At 41.1% G+C, this 21,956-nt stretch overlaps 1 protein-coding gene across 5 annotated transcripts in view; it reads left to right on the top strand.

Moving 5' to 3' along the window:
• The window catches only part of LOC140480786 (uncharacterized), a 152,870-nt gene that overhangs the window by 101,270 nt on the left and 29,644 nt on the right, over positions 1-21,956 (top strand). For all 5 annotated transcript variants that reach the window (XM_072576166.1, XM_072576167.1, XM_072576168.1 and 2 more), the window contains one exon: positions 12,275-12,346. In XM_072576166.1, coding sequence (XP_072432267.1) covers positions 12,275-12,346 — 72 coding nt within the window. The remainder of the gene's footprint in view (positions 1-12,274; positions 12,347-21,956) is intronic.

Below are 21,956 nucleotides of genomic sequence, written 5' to 3'. Positions count from 1 at the left end.
GCCATTTTTTTTTCAATCAGTTGGAGAGGTCAAACATTCTTGAACGTTATTGGTCAAATCATTGGAAGTTTTGATCCCCAAAGACCGATTTAATGATTTGGAGATGAAAGTAAAGATCTTACTTTGCTCAAGAGGAGAAATTTTTAAAAAAGAAATGATAGCAGGTTATTGACTGAATATTTGCAAAACACATTAATAAATACAAACATCAAATTGTTTTGTTACATTTTCTAAAATGTACTCACTTTATGAAATTTTGGAACATTATGTACAGATAGCTGTTGTCAATTGCTCAGTTGGCGTAACTGGGATGTAAACTGTATGATTTATATATTTGTATAATTTATTCTAATGTCATAATTTTAAGGTAAAAGGCAGGAAGTTTGGATGAAAGTTGAGGAAAACCTTTCTCACTCAGGGATTGGTGGAGTCTGGAATGCACTGCCTGGGAGGGTAGTTGAGATAGTAACCTCATAATCTTTAAAAAGTACTTGGATGAGCACTTGAAATATCACAACATTCAAGGCTATGGGCCTAGTGCTGGAAGGTGGAACTAATATAGATTTATTGTAGATTTGATGAGCCTAAGAGCGTCTCCTATACTATATGATTCTGAGTTTGGATTTGAACTGGTGGCCTGTTGGTCTTTGCCCAATGTACAAACGGTTTATTAATTATGTTATGATTTGAATGTCCATTGATTCTTTGTGAGAAAGAAATTGTTAAAAATTTCCCTCTGACTTTCCTGATTTTTCAATGTGACATTCCTCAAACAACTTTACAAATTCTCCGATTTCAAGCATATTTTCGAGAAACAGAAGGCGGTGATAGAGGGTTGTAGTTCAAACTGGAGGCCGGTAACCACTGGTGTGCTGCTACTTGCAGGGTCCACTATTATTCATCATTTACATAAACAATTTGGATGAGCATTTAGAATGCCTGATGAGTAAGTTTGCAGATGACACTAAAACTGGTGGTATAGTGGACAGCGAAGAAGATATGTAAGTGTACAATAGGATCTTAATTAACTGGACCAGTAAGCCAAGGAATATCAAATGGAATTTAATTCAGATAAATGCATGATGTTGCATTTTGATAAGACAAACAAACGCCAGACTTGGAGATCTTTGAGAGCACTATTATCTGGAGTCTTCCAGGTGCTGTGAGCTAGTGAGGATAGAGTGGCTGAAGAGCTGGTGTATGAGAGAAGGATTCACATTTTTGGGTCATTGGAATCTTTTCTGGGGTAGAAGTGACCAGCATAAGAAGATTGCACCTGAATTGGAAGGGGACTAATATACTGGCAGGGCGATTTGCTAGATCTGCTCAGGAGGATTTAAACTTGTAAGGTTGGGGTGATGGGACCCAGGGAGATACTGAGGAAAGAGATCAACCTGAGACTAGTACAGTTGAGAACAGAAGCGAGTCAAACAGTCAGGGCAGGCAGGGACAAAGCAGAGAACAAGCTTGGACTGATAAATTAAACTGCATTTATTTCAATGCAAGAGGCCTAACAGGAAGGCAGATGATCTCAAGGCGTGCTTAGAAACATGGGACTGGGATATCACAGCAATTACAGAAATATGGCTCAGGGATGGACAGGACTGGCAACTTAATGTTCCAGGATACAAATGCAACAGGAAGGACAGAAAGAGAGGCAAGAGGTGGGGGGCGTTTTTGATAAGGGATATTACAGCTGTACTGAGGGAGGATATTTCCGGAAATACATCCAGAGAAGTTATTTAGATTGAACCCAGAAATAAGGAAGGGATGATCACCTTATTGGGATTGTATTATAGGCCCCCCTAATAGTTAGAGAAATTGAGAAACAAACTTGTAAGGAGATCTCAGCTATCTGTAAGAATAATAGGGTGTTATGGTAGGGGATTTTAATTTTCCAAACATAGACTGGGACTGCCATAGTGTTAAGGGTTTAGTTGGAGAGGAATTTGTTAAGTGTGTACAAGAAAATTTTCTCATTTGGATGTACCTACTAGAGAAGGTGCAAAATTTGACCTATTCTTGGGAAATAAGGCAGGGCAGGTGATTGAGGTGTCACTTTGGGGCCAGCAACCACAAGTCTATTAGTTTTAAAATAGTGATGGAAAAAGATAGATCAGATCTAAAAGTTGAAGGTCTAAATTGGGAAATCTGGGAAACCTTCAGCAATGAGATAACGAGAATCCAGAGAAAGTATATTCCTGTTAGGGTGAAAGGAAAGGCTGGTAGGTGTTGGGAATGTGGGATGACTAAAGAAATTGAGGGTTTGGTTAAGAAAAAGAAAGAAGCATATGTCTGGTATAGACAGGATCGATCGAGTGAATCCTTAGAGTATAAAGGAAGTAGGAATATACTTAAGAGGGAAGTCAGGAGGGCAAAAAGAGGACATGAGATAGCGATGGCAAATAGAATTAAAGAGAATCCAAAGGGTTTTTACAAATACATTAAGAACAAAAGGGTAACTTGGGAGAGAAGAGGGCCCCTCAAAGATCAGCAAGGTGGCCTTTGTGTGGAGCAACAGGAGATGAGGGAGATACTAAACGAGTATTTTACATCAGTGTTTACTGTGGAAGAGTACATGGAAGATATACAATGTAGGGAAATAGATGGTGACATCTTGAAAACTGTCCATATTACAGAGGAGGAAGTGTTGGATGTCTTGAAACACATAAAAGTGGATAAATCCCCAGGACCTGATCAGGTGTACCCTAGAACTGTTTGGGAAGCTAAGGAAGTGATTGCTGGGCCTCTCGCTGAGATATTTTTATTATCGATAGTCACAAATGAGGTGCTGGAAGACTGGAGGTTGACTAATGTGGTGCCACTGTATAAGAAGGGTGGTAAGGACAAGCCAGGGAACTATAGACCAGTGAGCCTGACGTTGATGATGGGCAAGTTGTTGGAGGGAATCCTGAGTGACAGGTATTTGGAAAGGCAAGGACTGATCCGGGATAGTCGACATTGCTTTTTGCAATGCTTTGGGAAATCATGTCTCTCAAATTTGATTGAGTTTTTTGAAGAAGTAACAAAGAGGATTGATGAGGGCAGAGTGGTGAATGTGATCTGTATGGACTTCAGTAAGGCGTTTGACAAGGTTCCCTATGGGAGACTGGTTATCAAGGTTAGATCTCATGTACTACAAGGAGAGCTAACATATGGATACAGAAGTGGCTCAAAGACAGAAGACCGAGGGTGGTGGTGGTGGGTTGTTTTTCAGACTGGAGGCCTGTGACCAGTGCCACTAGGATCGGTGCTGGGTCCACTACTTTTCATTTTATATAAATCATTTTATATAAATGATTTGGATGTGAGCATAAGAGGTATAGTTAGTAGGTTTGCAGATGACACCAAAATTGGAGGTGTCGTGGACAGCAAAGCAGGTTACCAATGGGATTTTGATCAGATGGGCCAATGGGCTGAGGAGTGGCAGATGGAGTTTAATTTAGATAAATGTGAGTTGCTGCATTTTGGGAAAGCGAATCTTAGCAGGACTTACACAGTTAAGGGTAAGGTCCTTGTGAGTGTTGCTGAATAAAGAGACCTTGGAGCGCAGGTTCATAGCTCCTTGAAAGTGGAGTCACAGGTAGATAGGATAGTGAAGAAGGTTTTTGGTATGCTTTCCTTTTATTGGTCAGAGTATAGAGTACAGGAGTTGGGAGGTCATGTTGCGGCTGTACAGGACATTGGTTCGGCCACTCTTGGAATATTGCATGCAATTCTGGTCTCCTTCTTATCGGAAAAATGTTGTGAATCTTGAAAGGATTCAGAAAAGATTTATAAGGATGTTGTCAGGGTTGGAGGATTGAGGTCTAGGGAGAGGTTGAATAGGCTGGGGCTGTTTTCCCTGCAGCGTATGCAGCAGAGGGGTAACCTTTCATAGAGGTTTATAAAATCATGAGGGGCATGGATGGGATAAATAGATAAAATCTCTTCCCTGGGATGGGAGTCCAGAACTAGAAGGCATAAGTTTAGGGTGAGAGGGGAAAGATATAAAAGGGACCTAAGAGGCAACCTTTTCATGCAGAGGCTGGTACGTATATGGAATGAGCTGCCAGAGGAAGTGATGGAGGCTAGTACAATTGCAACATTTAAAAAGCATCTGGATGGGTATATGAATAGGAAGGGTTTGGAGCGATGTGAGCCGGGTGCTGGCAGGTGGGACTAGATTGGGTTGGGATATCTGATTGGCATGGATGAGTTGGACCATAGGGTCTGTTTCCATGCTGTATATTTCTATGGCTCTGACTTGTACAGTTAATGGTAGGACCCTGGGGAGTGTTGTCAAACAAAGATCTAGGGGTGCAGGTACATAGTTCCTTGAAAGTGGTGCCACAGGTAGACAGGGTGATGAAGAAGGCATATGGCAAACATGCCTTCATTGTTCAGAGCATTGAGTGCAGCAGATGGGCTATCATGTTATTGCTGTGCAAGACATTGGTAAGGCCACATTTTGAGTAGTAAAAATTTGGGCACACTGCTATTGGAAGGATGTTATTACACTGGGGAGGGTGCAGAAAAGATTTACAATGATATTACTGAGACATAGAAACATAGAAACAGAAAAATACAGTGCAGTACAGGCCCTTCGGCCCTCGATGTTGTGCCGACTGAAGACTACCTAACCTACACTAGCCCAATAACCTCCATGTGCTTATCCAATGCCCGCTTGAATGACCATAAAGAGGGAGAGTCCACCACTGGTACTGGCAGGGCATTCCATGACCTCACAAACCGCTGAGAAAAGAATCTACCCCTAACATCTGTCCTATACCAACCTCCCCTTAATTTAAAGCTGTGTCCCCTAGTAACAGCTGACTCCATACGTGGAAAAAGGTTCTCACTGTCAACCCTATCTAAACCCCTAATCATCTTGTACACCTCTATAAAGTCTCCCCTAAACCTTCTTTTCTCCAATGAGAACTGGAGGGTTTGGGTTATAAGCTTGGCTGGAATTTCTTTTTCCCTGGAGTATAGGAGGTTGAGGGATGACCTTAGAGTTTTGTAAAATCATGAAGGCATAGATAAGGTGAATAGCCAAGGTCTCTCGCGAGGGTAGGGGAGTCCAAAACTAGACGGCATAGCTTTTAAGGTTAGATTACATAGTGTGGAAAAAGGCTCTCCGGCCCAACAAGTCCACACTGACCCGCCGAAGCGCAACCCACCCAGACCCATTCCCCTACATTTACCCCTTTGCCTAACACTATGGGCAATTTCGCATAGCCAATTCACCTAACCCACACATTTTTAGACTGGTGGGAGGAAACTGGAGTATCCAGAGGAAACCCACTCGGACACAGGGAGAATGTGCAAACCCCACACAGTCAGTCACCTGAGGCAGGAATTGAACCGAGGTCTCTGGCACTGTGAGGCAGCAATGCTAACCACTGTGCCACCGTGCCACCCACAGGAGAAGATCTAAAAGGAACTTGGGGCAACTTTTTCACACAGTTGATGGTGCGTATATGGAACAAGTTGTCAGAGGAAGTACAATTACAACATTTAAAAGACATTTGGATTGAATAGGAAAGATGGGCCAAACACAGGCAAAATTTGAATGAATCCTTTTAAATTAATCTGAATGATACCAATACCTAAGTAAACAAAGACTCCAGACTAACAGCTACAGTGACCTGAATGTTAGAACCTTGTAGCTTGCTTCTGAAGGATTTTGAATTCAGTAGGAAAAGCATCTGGTCCTCAAGATAGTCACCTTGTCAGAAACGTCCATCTCATCTTGCTGTTTTATCATCAACTCTGAAGGAGTTCTCGAACTGCTGAGTTCAATCATTTGAAGTTTGATTTTCAAGTGAACTGACAACTGCACTGTTTCCTGTTAGGCTAAGTTTGCTGCCAGTATAATTAGAATAGAGATTGATAAAAAAACTGTAGATGCTGGATACAAGGTAGACAAGCAGGAGGCTGGAGGAATACAGTAAGCCAGGCAGTATCAGAATGTGGAGAAGGCAATGTTTTGGGTGTAACCCTTCTTCAGGACAGGGGGTGGGTGACAGGTAAGCTGCAGATAAAGGGGGTATTGGGGTTTGCAGGGTGATGTAGGGATAGGTAAAGACAGGTAGAGGATACGACTTAGTTTGTCGATAGGAGGAATCAATCTCACAGTGGCTAGAAGGAAGGATCGATGAGAGGAATAGAAGGGAGGGGAGGGGCTGGGAAGGGAGTCTGATGATGGGAAGGGAGGTTGTTTGAAATTGGAGAACTCAATTTGAGTCCTCTGGGCTGTAGGCTGCCCAGGTGGAAGATGAGGTGTTGTTCCTCCAATTTGCTGTGACAATTGAGGAGGCCAAGGATGTTCATGTTGGAAAGGGAGTGGGAAGGGGAATTAAAATGAGCAGTGATAGGGAGGTCAGGTCAGTCCCTGTGGGCCCGGCTGAAATGCTCTGCGAAACGTTCCTTAGTTTACATTTGGTCTCCCCAGTCACATAGGGAACACTGGATATAGTAAACTTGGTTGGAGGAGAGGAATGCGAACCTCTGCCTCACCTGAAAGAACTGTTTGGGGCCCTGGATGGAGGTAAGGGGAGTTGGTGTGGTGGCAGGTTTTGCATTCTTTATGGTTATGGGGAAAGTACCTGGGAGATCGGGAGGTTTGTGGGGAGAGTGGCGCAAGCCAAGGATCGACGAAGGGAACAATCCTTGCAGAAGGCAGAGAGGGGTGGGGAGGAGAAGATGTTCTTGGTGGTGGGGTCTAATTGGAGTTGGTGAAAGTATTTAAGGATGATGCGTTGGGTGCGGAATATAATTGGATTGGCATACTTACTGCACATGCAATGCATCCCACCAGAAACTTTGCATGAACAACTTGTGAGATAGCATGACAACTGTTCACTTTCAAAATCAGCACTGCTAAGGCAACTAATCTCCATATATACTCTATTATTTAAGATTTAACTATGGATGAGGTGTCTGACTTGAGGGTGGCTAATGTGCCTTTGCTTAAGAAAGGTTGTATGGAGAAATTGGGGAACTATAACCTGTGAGTCTGAATTTGGCTGTGGATAAGTTGTTGGAGGTGATTATAAAAGCTAGGATTTATGGACATTTTAGAGAGGCAAAAATTGATTAGGGATAGTCAGCATGGTTTTTGTGTGAGGAAAATCATGCCTCTCAAACTTGTGTTTTTTTTGAAGAAGTTACCAAAAAGATTGATGGCAGAGCTGTAGATGTTGTTGATTTCGATTTTCGTAAAGCTTTTGACAAGGTTCCACATGGTAGACTAATTAGTAAAGTTAGGTCAAGTGGGATTCAGAGTGAGCTTGCCAATTAGATATAGACAGGAGACAGAATGGTGATGGAGGGTTGCTTTTTGGACTAGAGGCCTGTCACTAGCGGTGTTCCACAGGGATCGGTTCTGGGTCTTCTTTCGTTTGTCTTTTATACAAATGACTTGGATGAGAACATGGTTAGTAAGTTTGTGGGCGACACCAAAATCGGTGGTATAGTAGACATTGAAAAATGGCAGATAGAGTTCAAGCTGGATAAAAGAGGGGTATTGCATTTTGTTACAACAAACAGGGGTAGGGCTTATACAATTAGTGGTCGGGCCTTGTGCAGTGTGGTAGAACAAAGGTCCCTAGGGATACATGTACATAATTCTTCGAAGTTTGTGTCACGTAGACAGGGTGGTAAAAAAGGCATTTGCCACGCTTGCCTTCATTGCTCAGTCCTTTGAGCATAAGAGTTGGGAAGTCATATTGAAGTTGTACTGGACATTACTGAGGCCTCTTCTGAAATACTGGGTCCAGTTCTGGTTGCCCAATTATGGGAGGGATATTATCAAGCTGGAGAGGGTTCAGAAGAGATGTACCAGGATGTTGCTCACCATGGAAGGTTTGAGTTATAAAGAAACAGTGGGACTTTCTTCACTGGAGCAAAGGAGGTTGAGAGGCAACCTGACAGAAGTCTATAAAATATTGAGAGGTATAGATAGAGTTAATGGTAGTTGTCGTTTCAAGACGAGAGGGACATTTTTAAGGTGAAAGGAGTGAGATTTAAAACAGACATGAAAGACAAATCTTTACAGAGGGTGGTTCGCATGCAGCACAAACTTCCTGAAGAAGTGGTGGAATTGGGACAATTACAACATTTAAAAGACATTTGGATTGGTACATGAATAGGAAAGGCTTGGAGGGACATGGGCCAGGCGCAGGCACATGGGACTAGTTTAGTTTGAGATTATGTTTGGCATGGACTGTTTGGATCGATGGTGTTTCCGTGCTGTATGACTCTATGTATAGATGTTAAACATGTAACAGTACAAAATTTAGCTACAGGAGCTGAAATGCATCTTGTACACACCAAGGCTGGTGATTGAAACAATATGGGAATAGAGAACAGAGAATAAACATGGCGGTGAGGGGAGTAGGGAGAAGAAAAACGAATGGAGTGTTGAGACAGGCAGAAACAGTGGAGACACTACTTCTGGGTCTAGTTATAACTTCAGATTCAAGTATGTTTAAGTTGGATGAAATGCAATTCTGCATGAACGTGCTTCATGGCTTGGTGTAGTCATGTGACCTTTGCCATGAGGCATACATATTCGCAATCAGTTGTAATGAAGTCTAAGTCCAAGCAGCAAAGAATTTGTTTGAATTTGTAACTTGGTCTCACAGTGAAGCTAAGAATTAGAGTTGAAAAGCTGTATAAAAGTGTGGCTATTAAAAGAGGAACGCAGGAATTTCAGAGCTGCTGAAGGCCACTATAAAACCACAGCAGAAAGCACTGGGAGAGAAACAAAAGTTTTTCTTTCCTGCTGCCAGTTGAACTGAAAAGCATTGTGAAACTGGAGCTGTCAGTCTTTCCACTAGCAGTTTGAAAGCAACAGGATTATAATGGGTTTAATTAGCATTCTATAGTTGTTGCTTGTAGCTACACTTATATCACTGTTCAGCACCCTAAATCTCTCCGAAGAATAGAAAATATGGACTGAAGACATTTTTTAAGCTTCAAAAGCATGCTTTGTAGCCCCATTGAAGATAGCATGAACAATTAGTGTTCAATGTCAGAGTTCAAGGTGAAAAAACAGCCTGCTGATAAACGTCACTTCATTAACACAACTTGCAGAATCCAGTGAATTTGACACCTGACTTATTATCTCATCTAAGGTAGAATATTCTGAGGCAAAAGAAATCTACTGTGATAGCATAACTATGAAGAGAATCAACTCTCTAAATTGACAGTCTGTGATGGAACAATGCTCACAGCAAGGAGACAAATTTGCCTGAGAGCCCAATGCAATGGGGACTGAAAATTTGGAATGCCAGGCTCTGGACATGAAGCTGAAGCCACTTATCTCAGAAACAAATTGAAAGCTTAGACTAGGAACATACAGGAAAAGATTTGCAGTGCTTCGCAAGCAATCACGGTTGATACAGTCAAACAACTATCAGGAGATGGAAAGACTTTCACTGCAGAATCATAAAGCAAATGCAGTGCTAATTTCAAAAAAATTAAGTGTTTTTAAAAAACTAATTCACAGAACTTGACAGGCCAGCATTTATCGCCTCTCCCCATTTGCCATTGGAAGGTGGTGGTGAGCTGCTTCTTGAACCACTGCAGTTCATGTGATTGCTTTGCTGGATGCAGCTAATACCACTAAAGGAAAGAGATGTCTCAGGCAGTGTCCTAAATCAGCCGAGTTGGTTCAGATGATTTTGAAACAGAACCAGAGAGCAGAATGTTCCAACCAACAGACATTGGAGAAAAAGCCAATAGCCTGCATGAGTGTCATGCGTTAAAAGAAACTGATGAAAACAAATAGTTTTGTTAATGCTTGAGAACAGTTGTCTGCTTGGTGGGTAGCTCAGTGTAAATGCGTGCTAATGTATTTTTTGTATGTTAAGCTGGATGCTTGTATTGTAACGCAATACTGGACTGTCCTATTTCAAGCTTGCCATACTCGTGGGAGTCACGAGGCACAGTCCATCTGGGCAGCCATCTTACAACAAGTTGTAATAAAGACCAAGTGCATTTGAGCTCCTAACATGCAGTGATGAAATCAACAGCGCCGATTTTCTGTACAAGTACATTGACAGGAAAAACACTGGTTTGATATTGATAATATGAGCCTGCTTTCTTTAAATGTATGGTTTTTAGTCCAACAATTTGCATAAAATCACTCTTAGATTGGATATGAGAGTAAATGGTAAATGATGAGAATAAATGTAAGAGTGTCTGCTCAATGTCATTTTAGATTTGATTTTATACAAGCAGGGTTTTGAGAAATGCTACAAAAGTGGTCTGTTTGCAAACAGAAAGCGGAGCAAATAAAGGGGTTCAGGTTGTCATTCTCTACTATCCATAACAGTGGTGAACAGATTTGTGGAATTAAGAAATTAGTCACTTCCTGCAGGATCTGACATGCTCTTGCAGCTTCAGTTTTATGTGATCATTAACTTAAATTTCTAACCCATGGTTAATCCCAAAATGTTATTGGTAATGCCATTGAATATCATGGGTTGGGTTTGAGGCTTGTGTGATTGATCCTGATTTGGTTGGGAATGGTCATTTCCTGATCGGTCTGTTTCTGTAAATACTACTATAACAAGCTGTTCCTTAAGTAATCTGTGGGATAGCTTTTCTAAATTGATACAGATCCTGAGCTGTTAGTGAGAAGTCTTTGCAGGGCCAACTAATGCCTAGTTGAAACTGGGTGGTTAATTGATTTTAGTTTTATACTTTTTGTAGTCGTTTGATATAACTGAGTGGCTTGTAGGCCACTGCAGAGGGCAGTTTAGTGCCGAACACATAGCAATGGGTCTGGATTCAAGTACTGGCCAAATCAGGTAAGGATTTCAGATTTCCTTCCCTAAAGGACATTAGTGAATTGCTTGACATTTTATGACAAACTTCATGGTGACTAGTATTAAAACTAGATTTTCAGTTCATACTTGTTTAATTTAAACTGGATTCAAATTCATGAAGTGTAACAGTGGGATTTAAACTCACTTCTCTGAATTGTTGGTCCATGCCTCCAGATTATCAATATTAAAACCAATAATATAACCATTACACGACTATACCCATATTACATTTTTAAAAATTTTATAATCGTTTTATATTGTCATTGGTTGACAGGATAAAATCAAAGACTACAAGCCATTCAATTAGTTATTTCTGGTCAATATACATGCGCATCATGTATGCATTCCATAAATCTGTGAAGTGCAAAAACAAGCTTTCAAAAATAATGTGGTGCATACAGATAAACTAAGCCCTTGTCCTGTGTTCAATTTGCTGTGTTGGTAAGGGGAAAATTAGTTGGGCATCCTGGATTACTGCTAGCCATCAATACATGCTAAAAAATGTATAGGATAAAAACAAAATCAGCTAGTCTCTGCTTGCCCTGCTGTTATATAGCTTCTCATTTCTTCTTACAACACTTGTAGATAAATACTGGCCACATACTTGAAATATGGAATTGATACCTTTTGAGGATCCATGGGAATAAAATTGACAAAAATAAAATCTGCAAAAGTAAAAGAGAATGCAGATATATTGAGACATGTTTTGTCTTGGGCTTTTGCTACAGCAAAGGAAATAGCAAGTCTTATACATAATATGTGTAAAGATAGGTTTAGGAAGCAGAAATTATGTAGATGTTATAATTCTACATTCTGTACTCATTCCACTATGAGACCTACATTGGGATGTAATTTTTTACATCGTTTGCTTATCATGGGTTTCAAATTATTATCTGGAGCACTGCATTAATCCAGGCCAATATGTTAGGTGAAACAAAAACAGAAATTGCTAATGAAACTCAGCAGGTCTGTGGGGAGAAAGCAGACTTAAAGTTTTGTGTCTGGTTGCTCTTTATCAGAACCATTTTAGGTGACTCATTTCATTAGTTATATGTTCTAATATATTAACATGTGCTTCACATCTGAAATTATTATCTATGTGAACATACAATTTGAAACAAGAGCACAATTAGCCCAAGTTTTATATTTTTGTTATCCAGCATATGTTGATGGGATAAAGCAAAACGCTTCAAAAATAGAAATAAAGAAAGCATTAAATAATTGAACAATATTTATAAATGGACCAAGGTTAACAATTAACATTTCATATATTATCAAGCTAACTACGTTAACTACATGTTAAAGTATTTTCTATTTTTTAAGAATTTTCCACTTTCTAGTGTTCTTTCCTCCACAATACAGCTGAGAATGAGATTGTGAATTTTTATTAAGCAATCATATATTCTGCATATTTTATATATTGAAGAACGTATTCTGTTTATGTTTTGCACCAGGGATCTGAGCAATAATAATATATTAGTTTTGGGTCCTGGCGCCTTTTCACAACTATCAAGTTTACACTTCTTGTAAGTAATTTTCCTGTAATTTTGTATTAAAAATGTTGAAAATAAATGTATTGATTTATGTTTTTAAAGTTTTGATGGCCAGTGAATGACTAACTGGATGATCACAGTCAGCATGTGTAATTTTATAAACAAAGTGGTGGACCCGTATCCTTTTTACATTGTTCTATGATTTCAATAAGTAACATTGGAGTATGACTGATAATCAATGATTGAGAATGTCAATAGAACATTGCACATAAATAGTTACAAAGTTAGTTTTGATAATCATTTTCATTTATATGAATGATTTGGATGTGAGCATAAGAGGTATAGTGAGTAAGTTTGCAGCTGACACCAAAATTGGAGGTGTAGTGGACAGCGAAGAAGGTTACCTCAGATTAAATCTAAATATTTCATTCAACCATAATTCTCAAATTTATTGCAAAGCATGACGCAAGTAAATTGATTAAGAATTTGGTGATTAGAAAGAATCGTATGTATTGGTAATTAGCGAAAATCAACTGTTTGAAAATCAACTGGAAGTAAAGCCATTCAACAGTCATTACACACAGAGAGACTATTCAACCTAAGTCAATGTTCATTTTCTGAGGAGCAAATTAGTCAGTCCTATTTCCCCATTTTATTCCTGTAGCCTTGCAAATTTATTTCCGTTGAGTGCTTATCCACCTTTCCTTTTGAGATAAATAATCCTTTTCATTTCCATAGCCTTATTGGCAGCGTGTTCCAGGTAAAAAGTTCTTCCTCACCTTCTTTATCTCGAATGTAAAACTTAAATTTTATTTCCCCAAGTCCTTGTTCCATTAGCTAATGCGAACAGCTTTTCTTTGTCTGCTTCACTGAATTCATTTTAATCTTTGATATCTCTATCTGACCTCCCCTCAACTTCCTTTGCTCAAAGGAGAACAATCTCAATTTTTCCATTCTCACCTCTCTTAAATTTCCTTATCCTTGGAACCATTTTGATTAATCTCTTTTAAACCCTCAAGGACCTTCACAGACTTCCTAAAGTGTGGTCAACAGAATTGAATGAACTACTCCTGTATTGAACTAGCCAGATCTTTATTAAGGTTCAGCGTAATTTTACTGCATTTGGACTCAATAGGTGTATATGAAGCCCAAGATCTGTTTTACTTTGCGTAATATCCTCTCAATATGAACTGCTACTTTTAAAAAATAATACACAAGAACACCAAATTCCTCTGTTCCTGAACATCTTTCACAATGTTGAGTCTGTATTTCTACATTCAGGCGATATTATTTTTTCTCTTCTGGCATCATAGCACACTTGTGTATGTTAAATTTAATCTATCATTCTATTGACCTATTCATGTCATGTTCTTGTCAATTGACATCATCCTCATTGATTCTTTCACATTTCATGTCATTGGCAAATTTAAAAATTTTACTTTATATTTATAATTGATGCATTTTAATACTTTTTTCATGGGGGGGGGGCAGCATTGCTGGCATGGTCAACGTTTTTGGCCTTGAACTAAGTGGCCTGCTAGATCATTTCAATAGACAATTATAAGCCATCCGCATGGAATGACATGTAGGTCAGATCAGGTAAGGAAGCCAGAGTTCTTCCCCTACAGGAACTGAGGAAACCAGATGGGCTTTTACAGCAATTAATTAAGGTTTCATGACTTGCTTTCACTTCCCTACTTTCTTTTATTAATTCAAAATTCATCAGCTACTGCAGCTAAATGTGAACCTCATGTCTGCAGATCAAAAAGGCTGTGGTTTTAGAACTGAGTCTTAGGAACACAGCTGTCCACTGAACTCCATTCTGAAAAACACCCATTTACTGTGACTGTCTTTTATCTTGTCCTCAAGCCAATTTTGTTTTATGGGCACTAATCCTTCTTTACTTTGAGCCTTAATTTTGTTCGTCAGCCTTTTATTGCATTTTTTCAAATAACGTCTTATGTACTTTGTTAAGATACATTTCGACAGCATCTATTGTTTTCCTTTCATCAACCTTCTGTTTGCTCATTATTCAATTGGATAAATCAACACAATCTGCCTTTTCAAATCTGTGCTGGCTTTCCTTAATTAACTTAATTGTGTCAACTTTTTTTTTCCCCAGAGCAACACATTACCAGTTTTGTGCATGAAATGTCATAATTCTGGTTTAGAAACAGTAAAGGTTTATGTGAATCACATAATTCTTATAGCACAGAGGGAGGCCATTTGGCACATCATCTGTGCACCAGCTCTCCAAATTCAACTTGTCATTTCTCTGTCTTCTCCCTGTAAAGTGTGCAATTTATTCTTTTGCTTATAATAGTCTAATGCCCATTTGAATGCCCCATTTGAACTTGCCTTCCTCATACTCTCAGGCAGTGCATTTCAGACCATAACCATTCACTGCGGGAGATAATTTTTCCTTTGTCCAGTTTTTCTTCTTTTGTCAATTACTTTAAATTCCTCTTATTCTTATTCCTTTCACAAGTGGAAACAATTTCTCCATATTTACTCCTTTCAGACACCTCATGAATGTGATTTTGATCTGATCCTCACCCTGAATAGAATAGAAAATCAGTGAAGGATTTGGGTTACATTTGTGTTTCCAACATTTCATTCTTGGAAATCTACGGATCCCTTAGTTGGGTTGGGTACTTTAAATACCATTACAATAAAATTGTTTTCAAGCTATGTCCATTTATCACTTGCCCCTCATTTCATGTTTGCAAGCTATTTGTGTTGTCATACAGAAGTTTGACAGCTGCCTCCAGATGGGGACAGTGCCATTTATCAATGGTTAAATCACTTGAATCAGTGTACTGAGGGACGATATTCCTGGAAATACATCCAGGGAAGTTATTTGGGTGGAACTGAGAAATAAGAAAGAGCTGATTACCTTATTGGTATTATATTATAGACCCCCTAATAGTCAGAGGGAAATTGAGAAACAAACTTGTAAGGAGACCTCCGCTATCTGTAAGAAAAATAGGGTGGTTATGGTAGGGGATTTTAACTTTCCAAACATAGACTGGGACTGCCATAGTGTTAAGGATTTAGATGGAGAGGAATTTGTTAAGTGTGGACAAGACAATTTTCTGATTCCATATGTGGATGTACCTACTAGAGAAGGTGCAAAACTTGACCTACTCTTGGGAAGTAAGGCAGGGCAGGTGACTGAGGTGTCAGTGGGGGAGCACTTTGGGGCCTAGATAGACTAGATCTGAAAGTTGGAGAAAGGCCAATTTTGACAGTATTAGGCAGGAACTTTCAAAAGCTGATTGGGGGCAGATGTTTGCATGTAAAGGGACGGCTGGAAAATGGGAAGCCTTCAGAAATGAGATTGAGAATCCAGAGAAAGTATATTCCTGTTAGGCTGAGAGGTAAGGCTGGTAGATATAGGAAATGCTGGTTGACTAAAGAAATTGAGGGTTTGTTTAAGAAAAACAAGGAAGCATATGTCAGGTATAGGAGAAAGTAAAGACTGCAGATGCTGGAGATCAGAGCTGAAAATGTGTTGCTGGAAAAGCGCAGCAGGTTAGGAAGCATCCAAGGAGCAGGAGAATTGACATTTCGGGCATGAGCCCTTCTTCAGGGCTGCGCTATGTCAGGTATATACAGGATAGATTGAGTGAATCCTTAGAGTATAAACGTAGTAGGAGTACACTTGAGAGGGAAATCAGGAGGGCAAAAAGGGGATATGAAATAGCTTTGGTAAATAGAATTAAGGAGAATCCAAAGGGTTTTTACTAATATATTAAGAACAAAAGGGTAACTAGGGAGAGAATAGGCTCCTCAAATATCAGCAAGGTTGCCCTTTGTGTGGAGCCTCTGAAAATGGGGGAGATACTAAACGAGTATTTTGCATCAGTATTTACTGTAGAAAAGGATATGGAAGATATAGACTGTAGGGAAATAGATGGTGACACCTTGAAAAATGTCCATATTACAGAGAAGGGCATGCATAAAGGTGGTAAATCCCCAGAACCTGATCAGGTGTACCCGAGAACTCTGTGGGAAGCTAGAGAAGTGATTGCTGGGCCTGTTGCTGAGATATTTGTGTCAACGATAGTCACAGGTGAGGTGCCGGAAGACTGGAGGCTGACTAATGTGGTGCCACTGTTGAAGGGTGGTACGGACAGGCCAGGGAACTATAAACCAGTGAGCCTGACTTCGGTGGTGGGCAAGTTGTTGGAGGAATCCAGAGGGTCAGGATGTACTTGTATTTGGAAAGGCAAGGAGTGATTAGGGATAGTCAACATAGCTTTGTGCATGGGAAATCATGTCTCACAAACTTGATTGAGTTTTTTGAAGAAGTAACAAAGAGGATTGAAGGCAGAGCGGTGGACGTGATCTGTATGGACTTCAGTAAGGTGTTCAACAAGGTTCCCTTTGGGAGACTGGTTAACAAGGTTAGATCTCACGGAATACAGGGAGAACTAGCCATTTGGATACAGAACTGGCTCAAAGGTAGAAGACAGAGGGTGGAGATGGAGGGTTGTTTTTCAGACTGGAGGCCTGTGACCAGTGGAGTGCCACAAGGATCGATGCTGGGTCCTCTACTTTTTGTCATGTACATAAATAATTAGGATGTGAGCATAAGAGGTATAGTTGGTAAGTTTGCAGATGACACCAAAATTGAAGGTGTAGTGGACAGCGAAGAAGGTTACCTCAGATCACAACAGGACCTTGATCAGTTGGGCCAATGGTCAGAGAATTGGCAGATGGAGTTTAATTCAGATAAATGCGAGGTGCTATATTTTGGGAAAACAATTCTTAGCATGACTTATACACTTAATGGTAAGGTCCTAGGGAGTGTTGCTGAACAAAGAGACCTTGGAGTGCAGGTTCATAGCTCATTGAAAGTGGAGTTGCAGATAGGATAGTGAAGAAAATGTTTGGAATGCTTTCCTGTCTTGAACAAAGAACAAAGAAAGTTTACAGCCCAGGAACAGGCCCTTTGGTCCTTCAAGCTTGAGCCAATCCAAATGTACTGTCTAAACCTGTCTGTCAATTCCTAAGGATTTGTAACCCTCTGCTCCCCACCTACTCATGCATCTGTCCAGATGCATCTTAAATGAATCTACTGTGCCTGCCTCTACCACCTCTGCTGGCAATACATTCCAAACGCCCACCACCCTCTGTGTGAAGTACTTGCCGCATGTATCCCCTTAAACCTTCCACCTCTCACCTTGAAAGCATGACCTCTGGTTATTGAATCCTTCACCCTAGGAAAAAGCTTGTCTCTATCCACCCTGTCTATACCCTTCATGCTTTTGTAAACCTCAATCAGGTCCCCCCTCAAACTCCTTTTTTCTAATGAAAATAAACCTAACCTACTCAACCTCACTTCATAGCTAGCACCTTCCATACCAGGCAACATCCTCGTAAACCTTCTCTGCACCCTCTCCAAAGCGTCCACATCCTTTTGGTAATGTGGCAACCAGAACTGTACACAATATTTTAAATGCGGCCAAACCAATGTCTTGTACAATTTTAACATGACTTGCCAGCTCTTATACTCAATATCCCGTCCAATGAAGGCAAGCATATTATATGCCTTCTTGACCACTCTATCCACCTGTGCAGCAGCCTTCAGGGTACAATGAAGCTGCACTCCCAAATCTCTCTGCCCATCAACTTTTCCCAAGGCTCTTCCATTCATTGTATAATTCGCTCTAGAACTAGACTTGCCTAAATGCATCACCTCACATTTGTCTGGATTGAAAGCCATCTGCCACTTTTCCGCCCAACTCTCCAGTCTGTCTATATCCTCCTGTATTCTCTGACAGTCCCTTATGCTTTCTCCTACTCCAACAATCTTTGTGTCATCTGCAAACTTGCTGATCATACCAACAGTGCCCTCTTCCAGGTCATTTATGTATATTACAAACAACAGTGGCCCCAAGACTGACCCCTGTGGAACACCACTGGTCACCTTTCTCCATTTCGAGAAACTCCCTTCAACTGCTACTCTGTCTCCTGTTGCTCAACCACCTTTATCCACCTTGCTAGAACACCCTGCACACCATATGACTTCACTTTCTCCATCAGTCTACAATGTGGAACCTTATCAAACGTCCATGTATATGACATCAACAGCCCTTCCTTCATCTAACAACTTGGTCACTTCCTCAAAGAACTCTATTAAGTTGGTAAGGCACGATCTCCCCCACACAAAACCATGTTGCCTATCACTGAGAAGCTCATTCTTTTCTAAACATAAATTGATCCTATCTCTTAGTAGCCTCTCTAGCAACTTCCCCACCACTGACGTCAAGCTCACTGGTCTGTAGTTACCCAGAATATCCCTACTACCCTTGTGCAGGGGGACTACATAAGCTACCTTCCAGTCCTCCGGCACCTCATCTGTATTTAAGGATGCTACAAAGATATCTATCAGGGCCCCAGCTATTTTCTGTCACCTCCCTCAGCAACCTGGGATAGATCTCATCCGGTCCTGGGGATTTGTCCACCTTAATAACCTCTAGCATACCCAATACATCTTCCCTACTTATGCCAACGTGATCCAGACTAATCTGTTGGTGACATTATTGAATACAGGAGTTGGGAGGTTATGTTGCGCTATACAGGTCATTGGTTAGGCCACTGTTGGAATATTGCGTGCAATTCTGATCTCCTTCCTATCAGAAAGATGTTGTGAAACTTGAAAGAGTTCAGAAACGATTTACAAGGCTGTTGCCAGGGTTGGAGGATTTGAGTTTTAGGGAGAGGCTAAACAGGCTGGGGACAGGATAGATAGACAAAGTCTTTTCCCTGGGGTGGGGGAGTCCAGAACGAGAGGGCATAAGTTTAGAGTGAGAAGGGAAAGATATAAAAGAGACCTAAGGGACAACTTTTTCACGCAGAGGGTGGTACGTATATGGAATGAGCTGCTAGAGGAAGTGGTGGAAGGTGGTACAATTGTAACATTTAAAAAGGCACTTGAATGGGTTTATGAATAGGAAGGGTTTAGAGGGATATGGGCTGGGTGCTGGCAGGTGGGACTAGATTGTGTTGGGATATCTGGTCGGCATGGACAGGTTGGACCGAAGGGTCTGTTTTCATGCTGTACATCTCCATGACTCTATAACTGATATTTTTCAAAAAGCTGCAAAAGCTGAAACCTGAAACAGAAAATTGCGAAGGTACATGACAGGTCAGTCAACATTTGTAAAGGGAAAAGAGAAGCTCACAGTTCAACGGTAATCTTTAGTCAGTTTGTGTTCTTAACTTTTTTTTTATTTTTCGTTATTTTTGATTGTGGGCTGAAATGGGAATACGAATAAATGAAGAAAAATCCAAAGAACTGTAGATACTGGAAATCAGAAGCAAAATCATAACTTTCTGGGAAAACTCCGCATTCTGCCAGCATCTGTGGAGAGAAAGCAGAGTTAGTGTTTCAGGTCACGTCAGAACTGTTTGTTGCTTGGATAAAGTTGATATATATGTTAGAGAAGGGCCGAGGGATGGGGAAGGAGTAAAGGTAGGTGGAGATGGATAAAAAACAGTTGGGTAGACAAAGGAATGTGTAAAGGTCAGCCTGGGAGAATGATAGCTAATGGGGACCTTCAGTGGCTGACAATGTGTTATTTGTAGTAGCAGTCTGTGTGATGACAAGGCCTGGTGTGTGGGGGTCAGGGTAGGGACATGGGAGAAGGTGTTCAGACCCTAAAATTATTGAACTCTATACTGAGTCCAGAAAGTTGCAGGCTTCTCAAGCGGATAATGAGGCATTGTCCTTCCAGCTTGTGCTGAACTTTGCTGGAACACTGGAATAAACCAAGACAGAGATATTGGACAGGGAACACATTAGTGTCTTGAAGTGGTAGGCAACGGGAAACTCAGGGTCATTTTTACAGACCGAATGTAGGTGTTCTGCAAAGTGATTGCCAAGCCTGTGTTTTGCTTCCCCAATGTAGAGGAGGCCACATTGTGAGCAGGAAATGCAGTAGACTGGAGTGTAGTGCAGGTAAATCATTGCTTCACCTGGTAGGTGTGTCTGGGGCTTTGGATAGTGAGGAGGTAGAAGTTAATGAGCATTACACATTCTGCGATTGCATGGGAAGGTGATGTGCACTAAGTTGGGAATTGAGAAGGAGTGGACAAAGGTGTCCTAGAGGGAATGGTCTCAGCAGAAGGCTGACAAGGGAGGAGAGGGGACTGTGTCTGGTGGTGGCATCCTGCTAGTGGTGATGGAAAAAGTGACTAATGATTCTTTGGATGTGGATGTTGGTGGGATGGTAAGTGAGGACAATGGGGACCCTATTGCTGTTATGGGAGGGAAGAGAGCAAGTGAAAGCCAAAGTGCAGGAGATGAGTTGCACGTAGCCGAGAGCCTTGTCAACCACAGTGGTGGGAAATCCTTGGTTAAGTAAAAAGGTAGACATTTTGGAGGTCTCCTTGTCAAAGTTGGCATCATTGGAACAAATGTTATGGAGATGGAGGAACTGGAAGAATAGAAAAGAGTCTTTACAGGAAGCAGGGTGTGAGAGTGTATAGTCAAGCTAACTGTGGGGGTTAGTGGGGCTTTAGTGGACATTGGTGGCAAGCCTACTCCAGAAAAGGAGACAGATGTCAAGATTGAACTAGCTTTCTGCCACTCAGTCCTTCCAGATGGAAGTGGTCATGCTGTCTTAAGTGACTTTCTGCTGGTGAATTTCTTCAGTGCAATTTTAGATCAGATTACTTACACTGTGGAAACTGGCCCTTCAGCCCAACAAGTCCACACCGACCTACCAAAGCGCAACCCACCCAGACCCATTCCCCTACATCGAACACTACGGGCAATTTCGCATGGCCAATCCACCTAATCTGCACATTTTTGGACTGTGGGAGGAAACCAGAGCACCTGTTGGAAACCCACGCAGACACGGGGAGAATGTGCAAACTCCACACAGTCAGTCACCTGAGGCGGGAATTGAACCTGGATCTCTGGCGCTGTGAGGCAGTAGTGCTAACCACCGTGCTGCCCCTTATTTGTAGATGGTACTCACTGCTGCTACTGAAGGAGTGGATGGAGCGAATGTTTGTGAATGTAGCTGCTTTACACTGGATGGTGTCAAGCTGCTTGAGTTGTGTTGGAGTTGCACACATCCAGGCAGGTGGTGAATATTCTATCGCACTCCTGACTGTCAGAACAGAGATCTCTTCCTGGAGAAAGGCTTGAACTGCTGCCCTCCTCTGCTTGACCAAACTTGTCCTCACTGAACAAATTCTCCTTTAATTCCTCCCACTTTCTTCAGATCAAAGGTATGGTAACAGATACCTGCATGGGCCCCGGTTATGTCTGTCTCTTTGTGGGTACATGGAATATTCCTTGTTCCAATCCTACTGGCTGCCACCCACACCTCTTTCTCCGGTACATTGATAACATAATTGATGCTGTTTCTCTCTCTTGTCTGGAATTGGAAAAATTCATCAATTTCACTTTGGTGGATGATGTCAAGCTTCTTTTGTTACAGCTGCACTAATTCAGGCAAATGGGGAATATTCCATCACACTCCTGACTTGTGCCTTTATAAATGGTAGAGAGGTGTTGGGGAGTCAGGAAGTCGGTTACTTGGTGTAGGATTCCTAGCCTGTGACCTGCTCTTGTAGCCGCAGTACTTGTATGACTAGTCTAGTTCAGTTTCTGGTCAGTGAT

The sequence above is a fragment of the Chiloscyllium punctatum genome, chromosome 8 (assembly GCF_047496795.1).
Source record: "Chiloscyllium punctatum isolate Juve2018m chromosome 8, sChiPun1.3, whole genome shotgun sequence".
NCBI lineage: Eukaryota > Metazoa > Chordata > Chondrichthyes > Orectolobiformes > Hemiscylliidae > Chiloscyllium > Chiloscyllium punctatum.
This window is presented reverse-complemented; position numbering and strand designations above follow the sequence as displayed.